The following is a 26,619-nucleotide window of genomic DNA, read 5'->3' on the forward strand; positions in this document are numbered from 1 at the left end:
AAATATTACTTTTAAATGAGGTAGGATTTCAGGCACTGAGATGTAGAACCTCACCACTTCTTAGCAAAACTTTCTGCTCAATTCCCTTCTAATCCTTTCACTAGTTACTTTAAATCCATGCTCCATACTTTATTAACTCTATGCAATCGGAAATAGATCCTTCCTAAGCACTCTGAGTAGGCCACTCAATTTTATACACATTAATTCAATTTTCCTTCAGACCCTCTATTCCATAGAAAACTGGCCAACCTCTCCAATCTTTCTTCATAACTAAAATTCTCAGTTTCTGGCAATATCCTTCTGTACTCTATTGTGAACATCTCTTTCTAGTAATGCAGGGACCTGGACTGTATTCAACTTTAATAGTGGACTAACTAGTGTTTCATAGTTCTAGTGTCTCCATGCTCTTTTATTTTAGGCTTTTGCAAACAAAGGAAAATATTACATATGTCTTCTAGATCATCCTGTCTAGCTGACCTCCCATCTTCAGAGATCTGTAGACGTGCACGAGAAGGTGCTTCTCTTCCTCTACACTTATCAGAATCTTGACATTTATTGCATAGACACTTGCCTTGTTTGTCCTGTCAAATACATTACCTTAAACTTCTTTGGATTTTCTATTTGCCATTAGTTTTGACAGCCAATTGGTCCACTAATATTTTCCTGGAGTTTTTCTCTTTCTTCCTCACTACTATTAAGCATGTATAATTTAACTTCAGAGAGAAAGAAGAGCTCCAGATCATTCTGCAGTCAGATGTTTGCTCTATGACGTTTGCTTCTGGAGTCAGGACACTGAGGGTTTGATGCGCCTCCATCCCACCCCCACACCCCCCCCCCCCCCTCCACTGCACACACACATACATACACACACCATAATACAACCTCCCAACTTCTCCTAGACTTCACAGAAATCAAAATTGAGCTTCCTTCCTGAGGAAGCACTGCAGTGTCACCTTTTAGAATTAAACAATGGCCCCATTTATCCAAAAGCAAAATACTGCAGTTCTGTGAATCTGAATTTAAAACAGAAAATGCTGGTGAAAGTCAATAGATCTGTCAGTATCAGTGGAGAAGAACAGAATTGGCCCCTTCTGAAGATTCAAATTGGTCTCAAATTTTCAACTCCGTGTCTCTACTGATTGATTCTGTCTGAACTGCTGAGCTTCCTCAGCACCTTGAAAATATGCTCATTTCTCCTCTCAGGAACGTACGAAGATGCCATGACATTACATTGAAGAAGAGCAGGAGAATTATGCCTGGTGTGTTAGCCAATACCTGTCCCTCATTCAACCCACAATAGCAGATTATCTATTCATCATGACTTTTCACAAACAACAAATTAGCTCAATTTTTCCTGCCTTAAACAGTGTCTGTGCTTTGAAAGTATTTCAGTGACTGTCAAGAGATTTGGGATGTTCTGTGGTTTTGAAAGGGACTATATAAATGCAAATTCTTTTTGCCATCTGAGGCAATTCGTGATTGGGTAAATTGTACCTAATCCTCGAAGGATAATACAATAGGAAATGTTTATTTTATTTGCCGTCCCATATGTGAATACATTGGATGAGATTTTCAACCTTTGATAAATGGGTGCCAAAACTCCATCTTGGGTGAAGTATAATGATTTATAAAGGTGTAAAATCTTATACATCTGCAAACAGAAGAAGTAGGTGAAATTTTTGTATTTTGTGTTCTTAAGCGTCTCTAGTGTAAGATCTTACTGGTGCAGCTCTGTGTGCTGAGAGTTTGACCTTGGCAAAACAGGAGAGAAAGTACAACAATGAAGATTGATAAGTTTATGTTGACAAACAGAGGGCAACAACAACAACTTGCAATTGTAAAGCACTTATACAATTGACATGCTAGATTGAGTCTGCGGCAGACGGTGAGGCAACTGACAAGAGGGCAAAACATACTTGACCTCATCCTCACCAATCTGCCTGCCATATAGGCAACTGTCCATGACATTATCAGTAAAAATGACCATTGCAGAGTCCTTGTGGAGACAAGTACCTCTTTCTATTGAGGCTACCTTCCATCATGTTGTATGGCATTAGCACTGTGCTAAATAGGCAGATTTGAACAGATCTAGCAGCTCGAGACTGGGCATCCATAAGGTGCTGTGGGCCATCAGCAGCAGCAGAACTCCCAACACAATCTCTAACCTCACGGTTCAGCATATCCCCACTACCGTCTAGCCAGGGGATCGCGCCTGGTTCATTAAAGAATGGAGGAGGGCATGCCTGGAGCAGTGCCAGGCACGCCCGAAAATGAGTTCAGCCGGTCGATAACACCAACTGCTTAAGTGCCAAAAAGCATAAGCAGCAAGTGATAGAGCGGTTCAAATCCACAGCCAACAGATCAGGTCTAAGCTCTGCAGTTATTCCAATCCAGTTTGATCGATAATTAAACAAATCACTTCCACAAATATTGCCATTTTTGAGGTTGTGGGAGCCCAATACATCAGTGCAAATCCTAAGGCTGAAAAACTTGTAACAATCTTCAGGTAGAAAAGTCCAATGGCTGATTTGTCTGGGCCTCTTTGAGAGTTCCCCAGCATCATAGATGCCAATCTTCAACTAGTTCAATTCCATGTGATCTCAAGGAATAGCTGAAGGCACTGGACATTGCCAAGGCTAAAGGTTCCAACAACATTTGGGTAATAGTCCTGAAGACTTACGCTCCAAAATTTGCCAGCCTATTCAAGTCAACGTTGCCATGATCCAGTACAGCTAAAATGCCAACATCTAACTGTTCATCTTTCCTACATCCCCCACTGTCTGTCCTCCCAGCCCTCAGCCGTGTCTTGTTTATGCCTTGCTGGCTTTGTTGTTAGCAGAGTGAAACCATTTTCTCCTTTTCATATCTAACATTACACCAATTTTAAGATCACTTCAAAGGCAAGTTTGTATTCAGTTCTCCAGCAATAAATGATGATAATCTAATAGCTTTCCTAATTACTTGCTGTACCTGCATACTAATCATTTGTGAGTCATACACAAAGACATTCGGATCCCCTTGCACCTCTGAGCTCAGCAATCTTTCACCGTTTAGATAAAACACTTCCCTATTCTTTCTGCCAAAATGGACAAGTTTAGACTTTCCCATATTACGCTCATTTACCTGACTTTTTCCCACTTATTTATCTTGCAGCTTTACTCATTGTAGCTTTTTTATGCCCTCAACTTACTTTTCTACCTATTTTTGTGCCTTCAGAAAATTTAGAAATCATACTCTAGGTCCCTTTATTCAAGTCATTTATACAAATTATAAACAGTTGATGCTCACCACTGATTCCTATGTCATGCCAATTGTTACATCTTGTAAACCAGAAAATGACTCATTACTACTCACTGCTTCCTTTAAGTTAAGCAATTACTATTACCTATGAGTTTCTACTTTTTGCACTGAACTTTTGATATGGGACCTTATTAAAATCCTTCTGGAAATCTCTAAGTGTAGTGCATCCATTGTTTCCCTATTATCTATAGCACCTATTACTTCCTGAAAGGCCAATAAACATGATTTGTCTTTCACAAAACCATGTTCACTCTACCAGATTATCTTGATAATTTTCTAAATATCCTGCTATAATGAATTTAATGATTGCTTCTAACACCTTAACTATAGCAGATGGTTTGTAAATTCCTGCTGTCTGTCTCCCTTTTTTGAATAAAGGAGTTGGTCCACTATTTTCTAATCTCTGGAACCCTTTTACAAATATTGATACTTTGAAAAATTAAAACCAAAGCCACTTCATTTAAGATCCAAAGATTAAACCTTTCAGGACCTAAGGACATGGCAGCCCACAGCTCCAGTAAAATTTGCTCAATATGCACAAGTTGTATTTCATTGAATCTTCTGGAAAAGCACCTTAACTTCCATAAACATTTGCTTTTTTCTCTGTGTAAAATAAATTGTTTTATATTGGCAGAGCTTATTTGGATATGGATGCCACCCTCTCCGAAGAGCAGATTCAAAAGTATGCTGATTCTGCACTGGTGTACGTAAACAGTACTGTCAAAGAGCTGCGACGACTGTTTCTTGTGCAAGACCTTGTGGATTCTCTGAAAGTAAGGACATCTAAGCCATTTTCTTTTATTACTTAATGTTAAGAACTGTCAATTCAGTTTTCAACCTGACATTTAGTTTAAGAAGGTTAATACTGCTTTCATTTGCCACTGAAGAATCACCCGTGATTCCTCTTCTGTTACTCCCACAGCAATATTCCTGTGTTCCCCCAATACTTGTTGTATTGCTGTCTTAGCCATAGAGTCAGGACTCAACCAGTGAATATACATCTTTCATAATCTGGTCACAAGTAATTTATCATACAGTGCACCATATTTGCAGTGTTCACCTGAAGTATGTAGATTTAGGATAATATTGTAAACTGATTTAAATTCTTGTTACCTCGATAAAATTTAATTTTCTTGGATTATTTCATCTCTACTTACCAGAAAAATGCTTCTCAAATCTATTCATAATTTAATCTTGTCTCTTTCCTTCGTAAACATAAATGAACAGGAATGCTTTGCACTGCTTCGCCAGTCAGTGAGCAAATCTTAATGTCATTATTCTCTCCTTAGAGTGGAATTTCTTTTTTGTACAGATCATATTTTTAATGCATCTGACGAGCACTTATCAAATTATGCAAAGTACTTAAATGTAATGATGCTGTTTATCACATTCCCTACTTTGGTGCCTTAAACAACAATATCATTTATAGTAGAGAGCAAGGCACTAGTTTGATCTGCATTGTAATACATGTCCACCACTTCCACTGACAAGTTTATGAACGAAAATGAGACCTTGCCTGGCATTGTTTAATCAGGGCATGCAATGTTATGGGATGTGAATTCACATGTGAATTTTATTTAATTTCAACGTGCACTTTGAACATTAAATGCCAGACATTAATCACAGCAAAGCATAAGTAGACTCATTCATGGGCAGTTAGCATTACATTTGACACTGTCTAATTCAGAGACCTGAAGCCAATTCAGTGGTTGAGTGGCAAAATCAAAATACTGTGGATGCTGAAAAGCTGAAACAAAACCAAAAATTGCTGAAAATACTCAGATGATCTAACAGAATTTTACCGCTGGATTCAGGATGAAACCAGGGTTCTTGAGCATAAACATGCCAGCAGCTGGACAAGTTCAGCAACTTTCCCCAGGGCAACTACCTAATTGGCTGCCTATAGGTTAAGGACAATGGGCGGATTTCCACTGCTCCTGTTCCTGGTCCAGTCAATGGACAATTGAACCTGGAGCCCTGACAACCTCAGCAGGAAAGGAGCGGAATCGTGTGGAAGGCCAAGAGCAGATCTACTGGAGTCTTTCCAAAAATAGAAACCATAGGCACCAAGCAGACAAGCTTCTTCACATAACCCTTTGGGCCTAAGGGTTAATTCTTCCCTGCCTGCAGCCTCGTCCGTTAGGGATCTGAAGAATCAATCATAATAGAACCCCCGATTGACTGGCTGCACTGCATCAGGGGACCATCTTGACCATTACTATTTTCCAAGCCCCTCTCTCCCAGCCACCACTGCAGGAATTTTGAAAATTCTGCCTAATATTTCAGGCCAAAGATATTTTATCAGAAATTCATGTGAAAAGTCATAGTTGACTTAGAGAAGCAAACCAATTAGATACAAGGAGTACTTTCCTGTGAGGTATAATTACAAGGTTATGGTCGAAGCACCTTGAAACTAAATGTAAACAAACAGAAATAAGTCACAATTGGTGCCGGATGGAGCTGTGAACTTACAGTATACATATTTTTTGAAAATTTAAGCTTCAAATCTATCCTTCCTGCACATTATGCACAGAATGTTTAAGGAGATGAACCCATGACAGAATTTCAAATTTTAAATGACTTGTTCTGACACTTAAAAATGCATCCAATGATATAGAAAATAGAGTGCAGGTATCAACAAGGATAAATTGAAAAACGTACTCTCAAAAATCACAATTGTGTTTCCTGCAACACCTATAATTCTGAGCTTAGTTTTCCACTTGTATTCATCCAGCAAAATTCCTGACAAAGCTAAGCAGCCCAGTATAAAACAAACTGGTTATTTATGCTTGTAAAATTATTTGTAGAAAGAAAACCCCTTCATTGAAATGCAGTCTGAGCCAGGAATCATCCAGTTGAACCAATCTTTTCACAATCCTAGACAGACTGCAGTGTTTGACATACACCTTTTGGCTAGGCCATTTCACACATCCTTTTGATTGATAGTTTATTGCTTTTTCTCCATGGATTAGGACAGAATCATCCTTGATTGCACCACAAATTATAATTAGTACAATCCATTTACCCGTAAAGACTTAGCAATCAAAATATTGCATTAAAAATACAATTTTTACTTTTTACTCTATTAGAAATTCTATAAACATGTACCCTTGTAATGTGATATTTTAAAGTAATTAACACCAAGAAGTGAGGAGGTAATAAAAATAATGCCTATTCCATCGTTCTCTCTTTTTTTGTCTATTTTAAACAAAAGCACGTTAGGAGGGTTGACTAAAAGCAAGGGTCCAAGAGCAAATTTCAACAGGCATAGATTTAAAGTTATGTGTAAGCAAAGTAATGATAATGTGAGGAAAAAATCTTTTGTTACACAGCAGGTGGTTAGGGCATTGGAGGATTGAGGAGACAGAGGGTAAGTTACTCGTAGCTGAATTCTCCGTCTCTGATCTGCTTTTCCAGCAGCTACAATATTTATATGAATGCTCCAGTTTAGTTTCCAACCATTGGTAGTCCCCAGGATATTAGTAACAATACTATAATTTCAAATTTTTCAAACATTCAACAAAAGAATTTGGCAAACCTCTTCATTAAGATAAAATGAACAGCACTGCAACCAAAGAAAAAAACCGAGTTATACAAGTTTTAATACCAATCAATGGATAGAATTTGCTGATTGTTAAATACTTATAGATTGCTTTGCACTTGACAATTAATTTTTGATATACTTGGATGCCATTTGGGTTGTTCATATGTTTTAAAATGGAATGCATCACATCAAAACAGTGAGTTTCTATGTGTGAATTTCATGTTTAACTGTTTTATTTTAGTTTGCAGTACTGATGTGGCTGTTGACCTATGTTGGAGCTATCTTCAATGGCTTGACCTTGATGATTATGGGTAAATATGTTCTCAAACAGAACTCAAAACAAAATTGATCAGTTTTGTTGCTGTGTATTTTCCAGGTTTATGAGCAAAGTAGCAATGCATGTCTGTGTCAACCTTAATTTATCTATCCAGCTTAGTCGTAGATGTTTCAAACAGATATTTGTGCAACAGTGCTGAAGTAACTGAGAAAAGTTAGGATGTTGCTGCATATTAGTACCTTCTTAAATTAGATGTAAGTATTCTGGGAACAGAATGGGTAATGAAGGTAGAAAAATTGTGGAGTGATCAATCTACCCACCTGTAACTATGAGCTCAGCAAATCGAGTTTTGCCAGCAATAGAGTCTCATTGATAAATTCTTTGAATATAATTCCCCAACCAACAGGTTTGCAGAATACCCTTTATGAACATTGATCTCTTCACTGATTCAACCAAAATGGATTTTGTTTCTTGTCTCGGTGTAATCTTATTCTATACTATGCCAAGAAAGCTCTTGGCACAGTTGTGTGCTCTGGAAGCTCAGCTGGTGAATGCCCAGGGCAGATGCGAGTGAAGTAGCCGGCACCTGATGAATGGCAATGGGACCAGTTTAGAACTCTTCTCCATTTCCATTACACACATCTACCAACACTTGGGCAGGTGACCAAATAGGATCGATGGTAGCCTCCAATCAAAAAGGCAGCAGCATCACCTCAGCCCTGTCTAGCATTAGCCTTTGTATCTCATCACTTGCTTACTTTGTCCAATCAATGGGATTATCCACTGTGATAGGACAAATAGAAATTGCTTTTTTTTAAGTGATGACAGACTGGAAAATGTGTACATTCAGAGGGTGTCCCTATCGCATGAGTCACAGTACACATGCAGTAATTAGGAAAGCAAAGTTATCCTTCATTAGAAGCAGGAAACATGGCAGGCGTGGTGAGTTAATTAAGCGAGAGCTGAAATTCAAAAATGACAATAAAAAGCAAAAGAACTGCAGTTGCTGTAAAAGATCTGAGGAAACGTCACTGGACCCAAGACATTAACTCTGATTTCTCTTCACAGATGCTGCCAGATCTGCTGAGCTTTTCCAGCAACTTCTGTTTTTACTTCAAAAATGATATTGGTGGCTTCAGGCTGAAAGGCTAATTCAAAATCATGCAAGTGGCAGGTGGAGCCTTACAACACTGTCCTATGGTGGTTTCCTACTTGTAATATATTTGCATAGCATTATTCCTCATGATCTAGAACTTCTTCAAATTAAGTCCTACCTTCAAGATTAAGTTAGCAGTTCATTGTAACCATGTGACACCCAGTTTTAGTTCATTTAAATGTGATGTGCACCAGTTTGCTTTGAATAATTATGTCTGAAGTAAGCGTTTATCCAAAAAGAGAGAGGAGCAAGAGAATGACACCTCAGCTGGAGAGTCAGGATGGCAAGGGCAAGTGAAGGGTGAGGCATGTTGAGGGCTTTCGGGTATAAGAACAGAAGAACTAGGAGCAGGAGTAGGCCACCTGGCCCTACAATCCTGCTCTGCCACACAGTAAGATCATGGCTTATCTTTTCATGGACTCAACTCCACTTACCCACCAGCTCAGCATAACCCTTAATTCCTTTACTGTTCAGAAATCTATCTGCCTTAAAAACATTCAACAACGCAGCCTCAACTGCTTCATTGGGGAGGGAATGCCACAGATTCACAACCCTTTGTGTGAAAAGGTTCCTCCTGAGCTCAGATCTAAATCTGCTCCCCATTCTTTTGCGGCAATGCCACAAAGATCTAGTTTCATCTCCCAGTGGATACAACCTCCCTGCTTATATCTTATCCATTCCCTTCATAATTTTATGTTTCTATATGATTACCCCTCATTCTTCTAAATCTCTCCTCATAAACCAGTCCTCTTGATTTCAAAATAAACCTACAGAAACTCACCTACCACCCCTTCAGTGCCAGGACCTCCTTTCTCAAGTAAGGAGAATCCACCGATTCCCATTATCCAGCACGCTTGTAATGTCCTCAAACACTTCCAGTAAATTACTTAAGCCCCACTGGCTTTTCATGAACCAATGCTGCATCTGCCCAATGTGCAGGAGTGTTGAAGACTGGACAAGGCTTCTGGTTCAGACCACACATGGGGTCAAGAGTGGAAGTGTGCAGTGCATTGGGCTTGATGTTTTGGATGTGGTCATGAACTGTGGAGGCAATCAATAAAGATAAACAAAATGAGGGGCCTAAGGATAGAATCAGTACTGTCCAAAGCTGGATGCAGAGTGAAACTCAGTGCTAGCTGTAAAAGAGAATGTTCACAGTCATAGAGATGTACAGCATGGAAACAGACCCTTCGGTCCAATCAATCATGCCAACCAGATATCCCAACCCAATCTAATCCCACCTGCCAGCACTTGGCCCATATCCCTCCAAACCCTTCCTAATCATATACCTATCCAAATGCCTTTTAAATGTTGCAATTGTACCAGCCTCCACCACTTCCTCTGGCAGCTCATTCCATACACGTACCACCCTCTGTGTGAAAACGTTGTCCCGTAGGTCTCTTTTATGTCTTTCCCCTCTCACCCTAAACCTATGCCCTCTAGTTCTGGACTCCCTGACCCCAGGGAAAAGACTTTGCCTACTTACCCTATCCATGCCCCTCATAATTTTGTAAACCTCTATAAGGTCACCCCTCAGCCTTCGATGCTCCAGGGAAAACAGCCCCAGCCAATTCAGCCTGTCCCTATATCTCAAATCCTCCAACCCTGGCAACATCCTTGTAAATCTTTTCTGAACCGTTTCAAGTTTCACAACATCTTTCCGATAGGAAGGAGACCAGATTGCACGCAATATTCCAACAGTGGCCTAACCAATGTCCTGTACAGCCGCAACATGACTGCAGAACTCCTGTACTCAATACTCTGACCAATAAAGGAAAGCATACCAAACGCCACCTTCACTATCTTATCGACCTGTGACTCCACTTTCAAGGAGCTATGAACCTGCACTCCAAGGTCTCTTTGTTCAGCAACACTCCCTAGGACCTTACCATTAAGTGTATAAATCCTGTTAAGATTTGCTTTCCCAAAATGCAGCACCTCGCATTTAACTGAATTAAACTCCATCTGCCATTTCTCAGCCATTGGCCCATCTGGTCAAGATCCTTTTGTAATCTGAGGTAACCCTCTTCACTGTCCCATGAGGAGATATTTAATTCAGTTGGGTTAGAGGCCAGTTTGAGGTTGAATTATTTAAAGATATCATTAGTCGTGTCACGAAATCAAATGACACTCTAAGGATGATGCAGGAAGGAGTAGGATCAGAGGAGGAATCTCACTGGGAATGGGGATAAGCTTAGAAAGGAGAGGTGGCATGTTCACATCCCTAATGGCATGGTCAAGCATGATGGGAAGAAGTTCAAGGATTACAGGAAGAAGGCACACCAAGTTGTTTGCAAAAGGAAGGTGAAGGTTCGCGGTTTGTAACCTGTCTGAATTACCTTCCACCTTAACAGTAAAGAGTAACTGAGTAGCAATTATACACGACGTGACATCGAACAATTCTTCCGTCGCCTCAGCCTCCGAGCTTACTTTCACAATCAGGACTCCCGCCCACCTTTCGAGGACCCCTTTGCCCACCTCCAACACACTGCATCCAGCTGGACACCCCGCGCTGGCCTATTACCTGCCCTCAACCTCTTCATTTCCAACTGCTGCCGGGACATTAACCGCCTCAACCTGTCGTCCCTCCTCCCCCACTCCAACCTCTCACCCTCACAACGCGCAGCCCTCCAATCCCTCTGCTCCAATCCCAACCTCACCATCAAGCCAGCGGATAAAGGGGGCGCAGTGGTAGTCTGGCGCACTGACCTCTACACCGCTGAAGCCAAACGCAGTAGGACACCTCTTCCTACTGCTCCCTCGACCATGACCCCACCCCCCCCATCACCAAACCATCATCTCCCAGACCATACAGAACCTCATCACCTCAGGAGATCTCCCACCCACAGCTTCCAACTTCATAGTCCGGAAACCCCGCACTGCCCAGTTCTACCTCCGTCCCAAGATCCACAAGCCTGACCACCCTGGCCGACCCATTGTCTCAGCATGCTCCTGCCCCACTGAACTCATCTCTACCTACCTCGACACTGTCCTATCCCCCCCCTAGTCCAGGAACTCCCCATATACGTTTGAGACACCACCCACGCCCTCCACCTCCTCCAAGACTTCCGTTTCCCCGGCCCCCAACGCCTTATCTTCACCATGGATATCCAATCCCTCTACACCTCCATTCGTCATGACCAGGGCCTCCAAGCCCTCCGTTTTCTCCTCTCCAGACGTCCCCAACAATACCCTTCCACCGACACTCTCATTCGTTTGGCCGAACTGGTCTTCACCCTTAACAATTTCTCCTTTGAATCCTCCCACTTCCTCCAGACCAAAGGCGTAGCCATGGGCACACGTATGGGCCCCAGCTATGCCTGTCTCTTTGTTGGCTATGTAGAACAGTTGATCTTCCGTAATTACACCGGAACCACTCCCCACCTCTTCCTCCGCTACATTGATGACTGCATTGGCGCCACCTCGTGCTCCCGTGAGGAGGTTGAGCAATTCATCAACTTCACCAACATATTCCACCCTGACCTTAAATTTACCTGGACTATCTCTGATACCTCCCTCCCCTTCCTGGACCTCTCCATCTCCATTAGTGACGACCGACTTGACACTGACATTTTTTACAAACCCACTGACTCCCTTAGCTACCTGGATTACACCTCTTCCCACCCTATCTCTTGCAAAAATGCCATCCCGTATTCCCAATTTCTCCGCCTCCGCCGTATCTGCTCCCAGGAGGACCAGTTCCACCATAGGACACACCAGATGGCCTCCTTCTTTAGAAACTGCAATTTCCCTTCCCACGTGGTTAAAGATGCCCTCCAACGCATCTCGTCCACATCCCGCATCTCCGCCCTCAGACCCCACCCCTCTAACCGTAACAAGGACAGAACGCCTCTGGTGCTCACCTTCCACCCTACAAACCTTCGCATCAACCAAATCATCCACCGACATTTCCGCCACCTCCAAAAAGACCCCACCACCAGGGATATATTTCCCTCCCCACCACTTTCCGCCTTCTGCAAAGACCATTCCCTCCGTGACTACCTGGTCAGGTCCACACCCCCCTACGACCCACCCTCCCATTCTGGCACTTTCCCCTGCCACTGCAGGAACTGTAAAACCTGTGCCCACACCTCCTCCCTCACCTCTAACAAAGGCCCTAAAGGAGCCTTCCACATCCATCAAAGTTTCACCTGCACATCCACCAATATCATTTATTGTATCCGTTGCTCCCGATGTGGTCTCCTCTACATTGGGGAGACTGGGCGCCTCCTAGCAGAGCGCTTTAGGGAACATCTCCGAGACACCCGCACCAATCAACCAAACCGCCCCGTGGCCCAACATTTCAACTCCCCCTCCCACTCTGCCGAGGACATGGAGGTCCTGGGTCTCCTTCACCTCCGCTCCCTCACCACCAGATGCCTGGAGGAAGAACGCCTCATCTTCCGCCTCGGAACACTTCAACCCCAGGGCATCAATGTGGACTTCAACAGTTTCCTCATTTCCCCTTCCCCCACCTCATCCTAGTTTCAAACTTCCAGCTCAGTTACTGTCTCCTTGACTTGTCCGACATGCCTATCTTCTTTTCCACCTATCCACTCCACCCTCTCCTCCTTGACCTATCACCTTCATCTCCTCCCCCACTCACCCATTGTACTCTATGCTACTCTTTCCCCACCCCCACCCTCCTCTAGCTTATCTCTCCACGCTTCAGGCTCACTGCCTTTATTCCTGATGAAGGGCTTTTGCCCGAAACGTCGATTTCGCTGCTCGTTGGATGCTGCCTGAACTGCTGTGCTCTTCCAGCACCACTAATCCAGTATTTGGTTTTCAGCATCTGCAGTCATTGTTTTTACCTTAGCAATTATACAGTACCTTGCTGAGATCACACCTGTCATGCCACATTCAGATGTTGTCTCTTTACTGAAGTAAAGATAAAGCTGCCTTGGATGGAATACAATAAGGGTTTACCAGTCTGATGACTAGGATGATGGGATTGTCCTGTGAAGAGAGAGTGAGTAGATTAGGCCTATGTTCACTGGAGATAAATGCAAGGGCACCTCTGAATGGGAGCACTGCTACAGTGATTTAAAACTCAATCTGGGGCCAGAGCTTTAAGGCCGTAAGTGCTGAGGAGGAAGAGGACTTGTGGCCATTGCTATTGCTGTGCCAATGACCTTTCACCCTGCAGTCACCTTTGGTTAACTGCCAGAATCCAACATTATTGGGGGACAACTCCACAGTCAGTAAAGTACAGGTGGTGCCATAATCATACCCACTTAGTCCCTGAGTGGGCCTAATTGACTCTACATACAAGATGAGTAACTGCTGGCACAGTGACCCTGCATCGAGCAACATTGCTGAAAGGAGGGAACCTGTCAGGTGATTGTCTGGACATGCTGTCTTTCTCTGGTTCTGCCTCCTATCCTGACCAGATAACTGACAATCCTTGAGCTAAATCTGCTCAGTTTAATCCCACATTCCATAGGCTTTGTTTCAGTGGTGAACAACAGTTTTACATCAGCTTGATGAGGTGACCATATTTCAGATTTCTTTCTGGAGTATCTGTCTGATCAAGTAGGGACCTCACAATATCCTTATCTGATATCGCAAAAATGAGCCTTCCCTCCTCCTGTTCTTCTCCCTATTGTCCCAACCGAAATTGACAAATGTAGTACGGATAAAGGATCCAAACAGCACCCTTGTACTTCAGTGATTATGTTGCGCATTTATCCATTTTAAGTTTGGGGAGTTCTCAACACCAATTGTAACCAGCCGAATTTGCTTAGTTTCTTTTTAATTGAGATAAAAGTCAACTGGTCCTGAAGTGAATCTTTTCTAGTTTGGCATATAATTTCAGATTTGCCTGATTTGTACTTCTGTTATTCAGTTCCATAATTACAGTCTGTATTCTGCTTATGGTAACATCTTCATGCTTTCTGCTTGTTAATGACAGGAGTCCTATCACTCTGTTCTCTCATTCTCTCAATTTTAATCTTTGACTTTAAGTTTCAGAAAAACCTTTGATGCTGTATATTCTGTAGGAGGAATTGTGTAAGGTTGGGTATGTCACTCTCGGGCCACAAATTAATATGTTGATGTTCTCTTCCAGCTGTCGTTTCTATGTTTACCTTGCCTGTTGTATATGAGAAATACCAGGTAAATTCCTTATTAATTTTCAGGTACAGGAAAATCTATAAGAATCTATATATGTTAAAGTTCTACAGTAGTTACTATATTTACTTTAATAATTGTTTTATGGTTACCTATGCAGGCACAAATCGACCAGTATTTGGGACTGGTGAGGACCCATGTTAATTCTGTGGTGGCAAAGTAAGTTTGACATTAGAACTCTTCCTTTTACAGAAGCTGAGGAACAGGATGTCCAAATTAGCTTTTTCTAATAACCACATGCAGCAATCAAAATGTGAAAGAAGATAAAATTACAGTTTTGGCAGATTTGAAAATATTCTAGGCACACTGTACAATTTTCCCTATGCTGCCAATGTTGCAAACAATTTTCTCTGCACAGGTTAGATTAGATTCTTCTTTTTCCCATTTAAAAAAAACATTGTCATACCCAAACAGAGCAGATTTATCCTAGGTTGCTCCAGGAAGTGAGAAAGGAGGTTGCTAAGCCACTGGCTAATATACTTGCCTCCTCCCTCTCCATGGGAGCCGTACTGGAGGATTGGAGGGAGGCGGAATGTTGTTCTTCTTTTCAAGAAGGGTACTAGAGAAATCCCTGGCAATTACAGACCAGTCAGTCTTACGTCTGTAATCAGCAAGGTTTTGGAAAGAATACTGAGGAATCGGATTTATGACTATTTGGAAAAGCAGAGTGTGATTTAAAAGCAGTCATAATGGCTCTGTGAGGGGCAGGTCATGCCTCACAAATCTTATTGAGTTCTTTGAGGAGGTGATGAGACAGTTTGATGAAGGTCAGGCAGTGGATGTGGTGTATATGGACATCAGCAAGACAGTTGATAATGTTCCCCATGGTAGGCTAATTCATAAAGTCAGGAGGTATGGCATACAGGGAGATTTGACTATCTGAATTCAGAATTGGTTGGCTGAAAGAAGGCAGAGTGTGGTTGTAGATGGAAAGTATTCTGCCTGGAGGTTAGTGGTGAGTGGTGTCTTGCAAGGCTCTGTTCTTGGACCTCTGCGTAGTTTTTATAAATGACTTGGATGAGGAGATTGGGTGGGTTAGTAAATTTGCCAATGACACAAAAGTTGGAGGTACCATTGATCGTATCGAGGGCTACAGCATGCTGCAGCGCGGCATTGACAGGATGCAGAGCTGGGCTGAGAAATGGCAGATGGAGTTCAACCTGGATAAATGCAAAGTGATGCATTTTGGAAGGTCGAATTGAATGCTGAATATAGGATTAAAGATAGAATTCTTGACAGTGTGGAGGAACAGCAGGATCTTGGTGTTCAAGGGCATAGATCCCTCAAAGTTGCCACCCCAAGTGGATAGGGTTATTAAGAAAGCTTATGGTGTTTTGGCTTTCATTAACAGGAGTTTAAGAACCGCGAGGTTTACTGCAGCTCTGTAATACCCTCGTGAGACCACACTTGGAATATTGTGTCCAGTTCTGGTCGCCCTATTATAGGAAAGATGCGGAGGCTTTGGAGAGGGTGCAAAGAAGGTTTACCAGGACACTGCCTGGATTGGAGGGCTCATCTTACGAAGAGAGGTTGACTAAGCTTGGACTTTTCTCTCTGGAGAGCAGGAGTAAGAGAGGTGACCTGATCAAGGTATACAAGGTAATGAGAGGCATGGATAGAGTCGATGGCCAGAGACTTTTCTCCAGGACAGGATTGACTGCTATGAGGGGTCATAATTTTAAGGTGTTTGGGGAAAGGTATAGAGGGGATGTCAGCGGTATCGAGGGAATGTCAGAGATAAGTTCTTTATGCAGAAAGGTGTGAATGCATGGAATGTGTTACCAGCAGTGGTGGTGGGAACAGTCATTAGGGACATTCAAACAACTGCTGGACATAGACATGGACAGCAGTGAATGAAGGGGTGCCTAGGTTAGATTATTTTAGATTAGGATTAATCCTTGACACAACATTGTGGGTCGAAGGGCCTGTGCTGCGCTGTACTTTTCTATGACCCTTCTGTGATCCATCTATGATCTATGTTCCATTAATTTAAATGGTGCTGCTATGATCCGATTTTCTTACAACACAGGATTGCACAAGAACAGAACTACCACATTATAGCAGAACTAACTCAATCTCTCAAGCAGATTTCTGCTTCACCACAGCACTGAAAGAACCCTTACCAAAGTCATAAGTGATATCTTTTGTGACTGTGAATGTGGTATTTCCTCCTTTATCATCCTTCTCAATTTCATTAAGCTTTTAACAATCATGGCGTTTCTTAAAATGTTTTTTTCTACGGTTGTACATTAGTTGACATATAGGTAAAACAAGGAGTTCATAATCTACCTGTCTTTGTAGTTAGTTCTTTACCAGTCACCATTGGAGAATTGACAGGAGAATGGTAGCCCCCTCAAATCCCATAATGTCCTGTGCCTGCCATATCAGAGGGTGGTATAGAGAGAAATTAAATGTTGCTGAAATCATTTCAAAATCACTTGAATTCAAATAGTTAAGCAATCTCTAGCAACCTCATTTTAAGGAGAGATGTTCAATGAAACAAATGCTCTCAATAATTCCCTTAACTCCATTACAGTGGTGAGAATGCTGTTCTTTTAAAAAAGCGGAGTTTTTGCATTGACTTGTTACCTGTTTGTTCAGAGTGCATTCTTCCACTCTTGTTTTTCTTTTGTGCATCATGAATTCCTTTCAGGAAATATTCTCAGATGTTCTAGCAAAATATTACATGTTGAATGAAAGAAATGTTATTTTATTTGTTTTTCCACAGGAGTCACTGCAGTACAGTTAGAGCAGTCCGATATTAAACTAGATTTGTGATGAGAGGTAGCTCTGTTGTGAGTTCAGCTTTACAGCAAGCTGGGTACAGAGCCAGAGACAAGGCCTCAGGAAATCTACCCTTATAGTTAGTTGTGTGTGGATTTCTCTTCTCCCATAAAGGAATAATAAATCTGTTACTACTGTATATTAAATCATATTATAAATTTAAATCCTTGACATTATACATTCAATGGCATAAAAATGTGGGTCAGGTAGTCTTGTTACCCAAGATGAGCTTCTCTGTAAAATAATAATGCTTAAAACAAGTCTTGAATGGCAACCAAGGGAGAATTTGTACTCTCCTCAATGTAGGGCCTACTCAAATATCAGAAGAAGAAACTTGCATTCACAAGGACAATATTTCCTTGGACTGCAGAATGGGACAATAAAATCTAAAATTGAAAGCTAGCCACAGTGACAGTAACAATGAAATTACCATTGTCCTAAAAACTGCTCAGACTCACTTCTGTCCTTTAGGGAAGGAAATCCTCACCAGGTCTGGCCAATACGTGACTCCAAATCCTCAGCAGTGTGGTTGATTCTCAACCACTGTCCTCAGGAATTGGGGATGGATAATCAAATCTGGCATTGCCTGCAATGTGTACATTAAATGAACTAAAATAGAACAAGTCACTGGTAGTTACAGAAACAATAAGACATATGAATCAGCAGTATAAATGGGGAAAATAATTGTAAAAATAGTTTTTAAGAATCAATCTATTTTAAGAGAAAAGTCATTCTGCACAGATTGGGAACTATAGGTTCTCATCTGTTAAATTATGACCAAGTCAGGTTGGACAGAAGACACCCAGAGAGCTTTACGGATCATCCCCCTTTTCATCCACCCACCAACCCCTCCAAATCTGCAAACATCTGTAGAAGAGTACAAAGTTCTGCACACACTGTTTTAAACTTCTTCCAATACATCTAATTTTCTCTTTAATTTTTAAAGATTAACCTCTGATACATCTGGCTGCATTTTTACTGCCTCCTTTGACTGTATGCAAAGTGCTTTGAGGTGCTGATAAAAGTAATGATGGTAGTATAGGTTGGGCAAAATGCTGCAGATAATGGAAATCGCTAATATAAGCAGGAAATATTGGAAGTATCAGCAGCTCCAGCAGGATCTAAATGGAGAGAAAATTAGAAGAAACTGTGTCCTGATGAAAGGCTGTCAACCTGAAATGTTAACTCGATTTCTCTCTCCAAAGAAACTCTTCCACCTAACTTGGAAAATGTTTCCAGTGTTTTATATTAATCGTTTTACTATAAACATAGAAATGGGTTCTGAGTTAACCAAGGTGAGACAGCCTTCTAGGAAACCATCTTGTGTAAGAAATCTCATGACTGTAGCAATTTGACTATTTTTAAGTTATATAATTCACTTACCCATTCCTTTCCCCCCTGCCTTTTCTCCTTTTATTCAGGATTCAAGCCAAAATACCAGGAGCAAAACGAAAGACTGAGTAAGAGCAATGTGAAGCGAGACTGTTGGCACAAGAAAGGGCATCTGGAGCAGAAGCTTTTCTGTATGCTTCAAATTAATCAGACTTGTCTTGGAGAGTTGTTGTCCCATTTGTCAGCATCATGGTTTTAGAAACACGCAGCACTGAGACAGACCTTTTCCCATGCTGTTTCCAAATGATTAGAATACCTGCAATCACTTGTGTCGATCACTATAGTAAGGAGAACCAAGTAATAATTATTGTATTAGCCGTGTTTTTGTGTTGCTTATAAACAAATGCATGACGTTAAGAGTCTTAATTCTATTTAACTTTCTAGTGTTTTCTGCTGCAATGGCGGTGCTTATAACTTTTAATGTTACTTGTGGCTAGGGCATTTCTGCTTTAGTGCACTTCTACAATAGTCTAATTGCTCCAAAGTCACTGAGTCAGTCTGGCTTTATTAAGTAAAACAATAGAACAGTGGATCGATGTTTTGATGTTTATCCAGTACAAAAGTTCTGAGGATTATGTACTGTAATTGTGGCATTTGGTTTTGTAAACTAAAGAAATACAACGCTCATGTTTTTCGAACTATTGTCATACTATTAAAAAAGTATGGAAACAGGGTCCTGGCTTTTCTTTCTTCCCAGGCAATTTCACTGCAATTTCTGTTTGATGAAACTTTGATGCTAAAGTGCAGGTTTTAATTCTTGCTGAGAATAGACAACAATTTTGAGTTAGGTAAAAACAATGACTGCAGATGCTGGAAACCAGATTCTGAATTAGTGGTACTGGAAGAGCACAGCAGTTCAAGCAGCAACCGAGGAGCAGTAAAATCGACGTTTCGGGCAAAAGCCCTTCATCAGGAATAAAGGCAGAGAGCCTGAAGCATGGAGAGTAAGCTAGAGGAGGGTGGGGGTGGGGAGAAAGTAGCATAGAGTACAATAGGTGAGTGGGGGAGGGGATGAAGGTGATAGGTCAGGGAGGAGAGGGTGGAGTGGATAGGTGGAAAAAAAGATAGGCAGACAGGACAAGTCATGTGGACAGTGCTGAGCTGGAAGTTTGGACCTGCGATGAGGTGGGGGAAGGGGAAATGAGGAAACTGTTGAAGTCCACATTGAGGCCCTGGGGTTGAAGTGTTCCGAGGTGGAAGATGAGGCATTCTTCCTCCAGGCATCTAGTGGTGAGGGAGCAGCGGAAAAGGAGACCCAGGACCTGCATGTCCTCGGCAGATTGAGAAGGGGAGTTGAAATGTTGGGCCACAGGGCGGTGTGGCTGATTGGTGCGGGTGTCCTGGAGATGTTCCCTAAAGCGCTCTGCTCGGAGGCGCCTCGTCTCCACAATGTAGAGGAGACCGCATAGGGAGCAACGGATACAATAAATGATATTAGTGGATGTGCAGGTAAAACTTTGGATGTGGAAGGCTCCTTTAGGGCCTTGGATGGAGGTGAGGGAGGTGGTGTGGGCGCAGGTTTTGCAGTTCCTGCGGTGGCAGGGGAAGGTGCCAGGATTGGAGGATTGGTTGTAGGGGGGCGTGGACCTGACCTGGTAGTCACAGAGGGAACAGTCTGTGCGGAAGGCTGAAAGGGGTGGGGAGGGAAATATATCCCTGGTGGTGGGGTCTTTTTGGAGGTGGCGGAAATGTCGGCGGATGATTTGGTTTATGCGAAGGTTTGTAGGGTGGAAGGTAAGCACCAGGGCGTTCTGTGGGCGGAGGGTGGGGTCTGAGGGCGGAGGTGCGGGATATGGACGAGATGCGTTGGAGGGCATCTTTAACCACGTGGGATGGGAAATTGCGGTCTCCAAAGAAGGAGGCTATCTGGTGTGTTCTGTGGTGGAACTGGTCCTCCTGGGACCAGATACGGTGGAGGCGGAGGAATTGGGAATACCGGATGGCATTTTTGCAAGAGGTAGGGTGGGAAGAGGTGTAATCCAGGTAGCTGTGGGAATCGATGGGTTTGTAAAAAATGTCAGTGTCAAATCGGTCGTCATTAATGGAGATGGAGAGGTCCAGGAAGGGGAGGGAGTTGTCAGAAATGGTCCAGGTAAATTTAAGGTCAGGGTGGAATGTGTTGGTGAAGTTGATGAATTGCTCAACCTCCTCGCGGGAGCACGAGGTGGCGCCAATGCAGTCATCAATGTAGTGGAGGAAGAGGTGGGGAGTGGTTCCGGTGTAATTATGGAAGATCGACTGTTCTACATAGCCAACAAAGAGACAGGCATAGCTGGGGCCCATACGGGTGCCCATGGCTACCCCTTTGGTCTGGAGGAAGTGGGAGGATTCGAAAGAGAAATTTTTAAGGGTAAGGACCGGTTCGGCCAAACGAATGAGTGTGTCGGTGGAAGGGTACTGTTGGGGACGTCGGGAGAGGAAAAAAACAGAGGGCTTGGAGGCCCTGGTCATGGCGGACGGAGGTGTAAAGGGAACCTTCATCCCCCTCCGTCCACGCATCAATGAATTTAATACATGCCGTGACGTCGAACACTTCTTCCTCTGCCTCCGAGCTTACTTTCACAATCAGGACTCCCGCCTACCTTCCGAGGACCCCTTCACCCACCTCCAACACACTGCATCCACCTGGACACCCTGCGCTGGCCTATTACCTGCCTTCGACCTCTTCATTTCCAACTACCGCGGGACATTAACCGCCTCAACCTGTCTACCCCCCTCCCCCACTCCAACCTCTCACCCTCACAACGCGCAGCCCTCCAATCCCTCTGCTCCAATCCCAACCTCACCATCAAGCCAGCGGATAAAGGGGGCACAGTGGTATCTGGCGCACTGACCTCTACACCGCTGAAGCCAAACGCCAACTCAAGGACACCTCTTCATACCGCCCCCTCGACCATGACCCCACACCCCATCACCAAACCATCATCTGCCAAACCATACAGAACCTCATCACCCCAGGAGATCTCCCACCCACAGCTTCCAACCTCATAGTCCGGGAACCCCGCACTGCCCATTTCTACCTCCTTCCCAAGATCCACAAGCCTGACCACCATGGCCGATCCATTGTCTCAGCTTGCTCCTGCCCCACTGAATTCATCTCTACCTACCTCGACACTGTCCTGTCCCCCCCTAGTCCAGGAACTCCCCACATACGTTCGAGACACCACCCACGCCCTCCACCTCCTCCAAGACTTCCGTTTCCCCGGCCCCCAACGCCTCATCTTCACCATGGATATCCAATCCCTCTATACCTCCATCCGCCATGACCAGGGCCTCCAAGCCCTCTGTTTTTTCCTCTCCCGACGTCCCCAACAGTACCCTTCCACCGACACACTCATTCGTTTGGCCGAACAGGTCCTCACCCTTAACAATTTCTCCTTCGAATCCTCCCACTTCCTCCAGACCAAAGGGGTAGCCATGGGTACACGTATGGGCCCCAGCTACGCCTGCCTCTTTGTTGGCTACGTAGAACAGTCGATCTTCTATAATTACACCAGCACCACTCCCCACCTCTTCCTCCGCTACATTGATGACTGCATTGGCGCCCCCTTGTGCTCCCACGAGGGGGTTGAGCAATTCATCAACTTCACCAACACATTCCACCCTGACCTTAAATTTACCTGGACCATCTCTGACACCTCCCTCCCCTTCCTGGACCTCTCCATCTCCATTAATGACGACCGATTTGACACTGACATTTTTTACAAACCCACCGATTCCCACAGCTACATGGATTTCACCTCTTCCCACCGTATCTCTTGCAAAAATGCCATCCGGTATTCCCAACTCCTCCGCCTCCGCTGTATCTGTTCCCAGGAGGACCAGTTCCACCACAGAACACATCAGATGGCCTCCTTCTTTAGAGACCGCAATTTCCCTTCCCAGGTGGTTAAAGATGCCCTCCAATGCATCTCGTCCACATCCCGCACCTCCGCCCTCAGACCCCACCCCTCCAACCGTAACAAGGACAGAACGCCCCTGGTGCTTACCTTCCACCCTACAAACCTTCGCATAAACCAAATCATCCGCCGACATTTCCGCCACCTCCAAAAAGACCCCACCACCAGGGATATATTTCCCTCCCCACCCCTTTCAGCCTTCCGCACAGACTGTTCCCTCTGTGACTACCAGGTCAGGTCCATGCCCCCCTACAACCCATCCTCCAATCCTGGCACCTTCCCCTACCACCGCAGGAACTGCAAAACCTGCGCCCACACCTCCTCTCTCACCTCCATCCAAGACCCTAAAGGAGCCTTCCACATCCATCAGACTTTTACTTGCACATCCACTACTATCATTTATTGTATCTGTTGCTCCCGATGTGGTCTCCTCTACACTGGGGAGACTGGAAGCCTCCTACCAGAGTGCTTTAGGGAACATCTCCGGGACACCCGCACCAATCAACCACACCCCCCTGTGGCCCAACATTTCAACTTCCCCCCCCCCTCACCCCACCTACTCTGCCGAGTACATGGAGGTCCTGGGTCTCCTTTGCCACCGCTCCCTCACCACCCGTCGCCTGGAGGAAGAACGCCTCATCTTCTGCCTCGGAACACTTTAACCCCAGGGTATCAATGTGGACTTCAACAGTTTCCTCATTTCCCCGTCCCCCACCTCACCGTAGTTCCAAACTTCCAGCTCAGCACTGTCCACATGACTTGTCCTACCTGCCTATCTTCTTTTCCACCTATCCACTCCACCCTCCTCCCTGACCTATCACCTTCATCCCCTCCCCCACTCACCTATTGTACTCTATGCTACTTTCTCCCCACCCCCACCCTCCTCTAGCTTATCTCTCCATGCTTCAGGCTCTCTGCCTTTATTCCTGATGAAGGGCTTTTACCCGAAACGTCGATTTTACTGCTCCTCGGATGCTGCCTGAACTGCTATGGTCTTCCAGCACCACTCATCCAGAAAACAATTTTGAGTTGGATGCCCAGTAGACTTCAATCACAGGCTCTTACTTGAATGTTCTCAGTCAGTTAGACTCATAGAGGTTTAAAAAATCATGAGCGTTAGGGTAAATAGACAAGGCATTTTCCCGTGAGTGGGGGAGTCCAAAACTAGAGGGCATAGGTTTAAGGTGAAAGGGGAAAGATTTAAAAAGGACCTAAAGGGCAACTTCTTTGTCCAGAGGCTGGTGCATTTACGGAATGAGCTGCCAGAGGAATTGGTGGGGTGCTGGTACAATTACAACATCTAAAAGGCATCTGGATGAGTATATGAATAGGAAGGGTTTGGAAGGATATGAGCCAAATGCTGGCAAATGGGACTAGATTTATTTAGGATACCTGGTCGGCATTGTAGGAGTGACCCCGGTCTCTGAGGCAAGAAGACTTTGAAGGTGTCGGGAATTCAGCAGGAACAGCAATTTATTCGAGCAGTAATCAATTACAGCAAGGAGAGGAAGATCTTCACATAGGATGATCGCGCTCACTCTGTCAAACGCCTGCACGATACTACTTTTATACCTTCTTACATCAAAATATTAAGTCCGTAAGTCAATCAACAGAACGATGATTACAACCAGTTACTAAGCAGTTAATTCCATCAGGTCTGCAAATTAACTACATCAAATTTACAGTTGGGGCAGCACGGTGGCACAGTGGTTAGCACTGCTGATTCACAGCGCCAGAGACCTGGGTTCGATTCCCACCTCAGGCGACTGACTGTGTGGAGTTTGCACATTCTCCCAGTGTCTGCGTGGGTTTCCTCCGGGTGCTCCAGTTTCCTCCTACAATCCAAAGATGTGCAGGTTAGGTGAATTGGCCATGCTAAATTGCCCATAGTGTTAGGTGATGGGATATATGTAGGGGAATGGGTCTGGGTGGGTTGCGCTTTGGCGGGTCAGTGTGGACTTGTTGGGCCGAAGGGCCTGTTTCCACACTGTAAGTAATCTAATCTAAATGAGTTCAATTAATAAGGCATTTGATTACATCAGATTGTTTTGTATTAGTTATCTACTAGTCAAATTCAAATACATAGTACCATTTGCTTATGTGGTCACTTGTTTATCTTGTAACCCATGCCCTGAATATCCTGTGATCTGCCAAGGTTCTACCCTGCTTACTCAATTTGTTTAGCAATTAACAATGCCTGCTTGGTCCACATGGTGTGTTTTTAGTGATGCAGAGAGTCATTCGCCTTAAAACTTCTTATTCTATGGTGTTGTGAGATATAAGTTTGTTTATTTTTGTATTAGGGTCCTATTTTACTAATCCACTCACAAGTGCTCTATATTTACTGCTTCCACGTTTTGTTCATTCATTCATTTATAAAACAGTGGTCTCTCCACTCCCCAGTACACTGTTACCCAAAATTATGAAAAGATTATAATACTAATTCCCCACCCCCCTTCAGAACTATCTACCCAGACTTGAATAGCTTGCAGGACATCAAGCAAGTTTTCTGCCTCAGCACATACCTGTTAGATACATATTGAATAGGGCCTCTGTCCCTATTCAAAGGGTCTATTTCTGTGCTATATATCTCTATGACTGAGTTGCTCAGCACTTTCCAGTAGAAAGCAGTAACTGGTGAGACATTTAGGACAAAGATCAGACTGCACTTACTGCATGTAGCAAGGTTAATGGAAGCACTTTGCACCTCCTAGGCTATGAAGGAAAGGCTCTTGAAATTTATCTTTGAGGTGTTGTTTACTTCCTGACAGTTATACCTGGCAGAGCAAATGCTGCAGGCAGTCAATACAAAAGTGGGACTAAATGACATTCAGGTTCCATATGCTTCATGATAGTTGCATTATCAATGAGATTTTCCTTGGTATCTAATGGAAGCCTCATCTGATGTCAAAATCAATGGTATTAAAATCTCAGATCAGTGAAAATCTCAGATCATTCTATTAACAATATAATTTTGGAAAATGTGCAGCTCTGCACTTTTGTAGGAAGAGTAGAGAACTGAATATTATTTAAAGTGAAGAAAGACTGCAGAAGGCTACAGCAGAGTAATTTGGGAGTCCTCATTCATAAATAACCAAAAGCTGGCAATATAGGTTTAGAGGACAGTAGAGAAGGTGAATGGCATATTGTCTTTATTTCAAAGGGATCAGTAGGGAGATTTTCCCAAATCTGTACAAGACATCAGTGAAATCACATCTGAAATATTGTGAAGCATTTTGATTCCCTTATCTAAGGAAAGATATACCAGCAATGGAGGAAGTCCAGAGAGGTTCTTCTGGGTATGGAGACAGGTTCTTTTTATGAAGAGGCGGAGTAAGTTGGGTTTATACTCAGAATTTAGAAGAATGAGAGAAAACCTTATTGAAACGTACAGGATTCTGGAGGGCCTTGATAAGATATATGGAGACAGGTTGTTTCCCATTGTGGGAGAATCTAGGACTACAGCGCTTAGTCTTGGAGTAAGGTGGTCACCCATTTAAAGTGGACTTGTGGAGAACTTTCTTCTGTGAGAGTGGTGATTCGGTGGAGTTCTTTATTTCAGAGGGCTGTAAAGGCTGGACCATTAAGTATAGTCAAGGCTGACAGAGACATTTTTAATCAGTAAGAGAGCGAAGGGTTATGAGGAAACGGCAGGAACGTGGAGTCGAGGATTATCAGACCAGCCCTGACCTCATTGAATGGCAGAACAAACTAAATGGCTAACTTCTGCTCCTGTGTAACATCGTAACTGCTACCTGCTCCTGTCAATCATGAGTGTTAATCATTCCTTGTGGGAATTACGCTTTTCTAACTTACTCCAGAAACATTTCTCCTTTCCAGTTAGATTGACATAGTGTTCTTGGGAGGGAGGAACATTGGAAGGAAGATTCCATTTATGATCTTGTGTGCATCCTATGTGAAATGTTTAGCTTTCATGACAGGCAGGAGAAAGTCAGAAGCTGGATGGATTAGGGTCACCATTTCCAAGGTTTGATGCGCAGAGATGGAAGAAGTCCAATCTCTACAAACCTGACCTTTAAAACTGATTGCCGAGTCATTGGACTTTTGGTCTGAGATGGCAGGCTGGATTAGAAGTCAGGGCAAGTGACCCAGAAGAATCTAGGCTGCTTTGTGA

At 43.5% G+C, this 26,619-nt stretch overlaps 1 protein-coding gene across 4 annotated transcripts in view; it reads left to right on the forward strand.

Annotated features, from left to right (window-relative positions):
- Positions 1 to 19,258, forward strand: part of rtn1a (reticulon 1a) — a 244,232-nt gene extending 224,974 nt beyond the window's left edge. For all 4 annotated transcript variants that reach the window (XM_072568391.1, XM_072568392.1, XM_072568393.1 and 1 more), the window contains 5 exons: positions 3,935 to 4,073; positions 7,086 to 7,155; positions 14,348 to 14,394; positions 14,510 to 14,568; positions 18,615 to 19,258. In XM_072568391.1, the coding sequence (XP_072424492.1) occupies positions 3,935 to 4,073; positions 7,086 to 7,155; positions 14,348 to 14,394; positions 14,510 to 14,568; positions 18,615 to 18,657 (358 nt within the window). In that variant the 3' untranslated portion in view covers positions 18,658 to 19,258. The remainder of the gene's footprint in view (positions 1 to 3,934; positions 4,074 to 7,085; positions 7,156 to 14,347; positions 14,395 to 14,509; positions 14,569 to 18,614) is intronic.
- The last annotated feature ends 7,361 nt before the right edge of the window (positions 19,259 to 26,619 follow it).

The sequence above is a fragment of the Chiloscyllium punctatum genome, chromosome 4 (genome assembly GCF_047496795.1).
Source record: "Chiloscyllium punctatum isolate Juve2018m chromosome 4, sChiPun1.3, whole genome shotgun sequence".
Taxonomy (NCBI): Eukaryota; Metazoa; Chordata; class Chondrichthyes; order Orectolobiformes; family Hemiscylliidae; genus Chiloscyllium; species Chiloscyllium punctatum.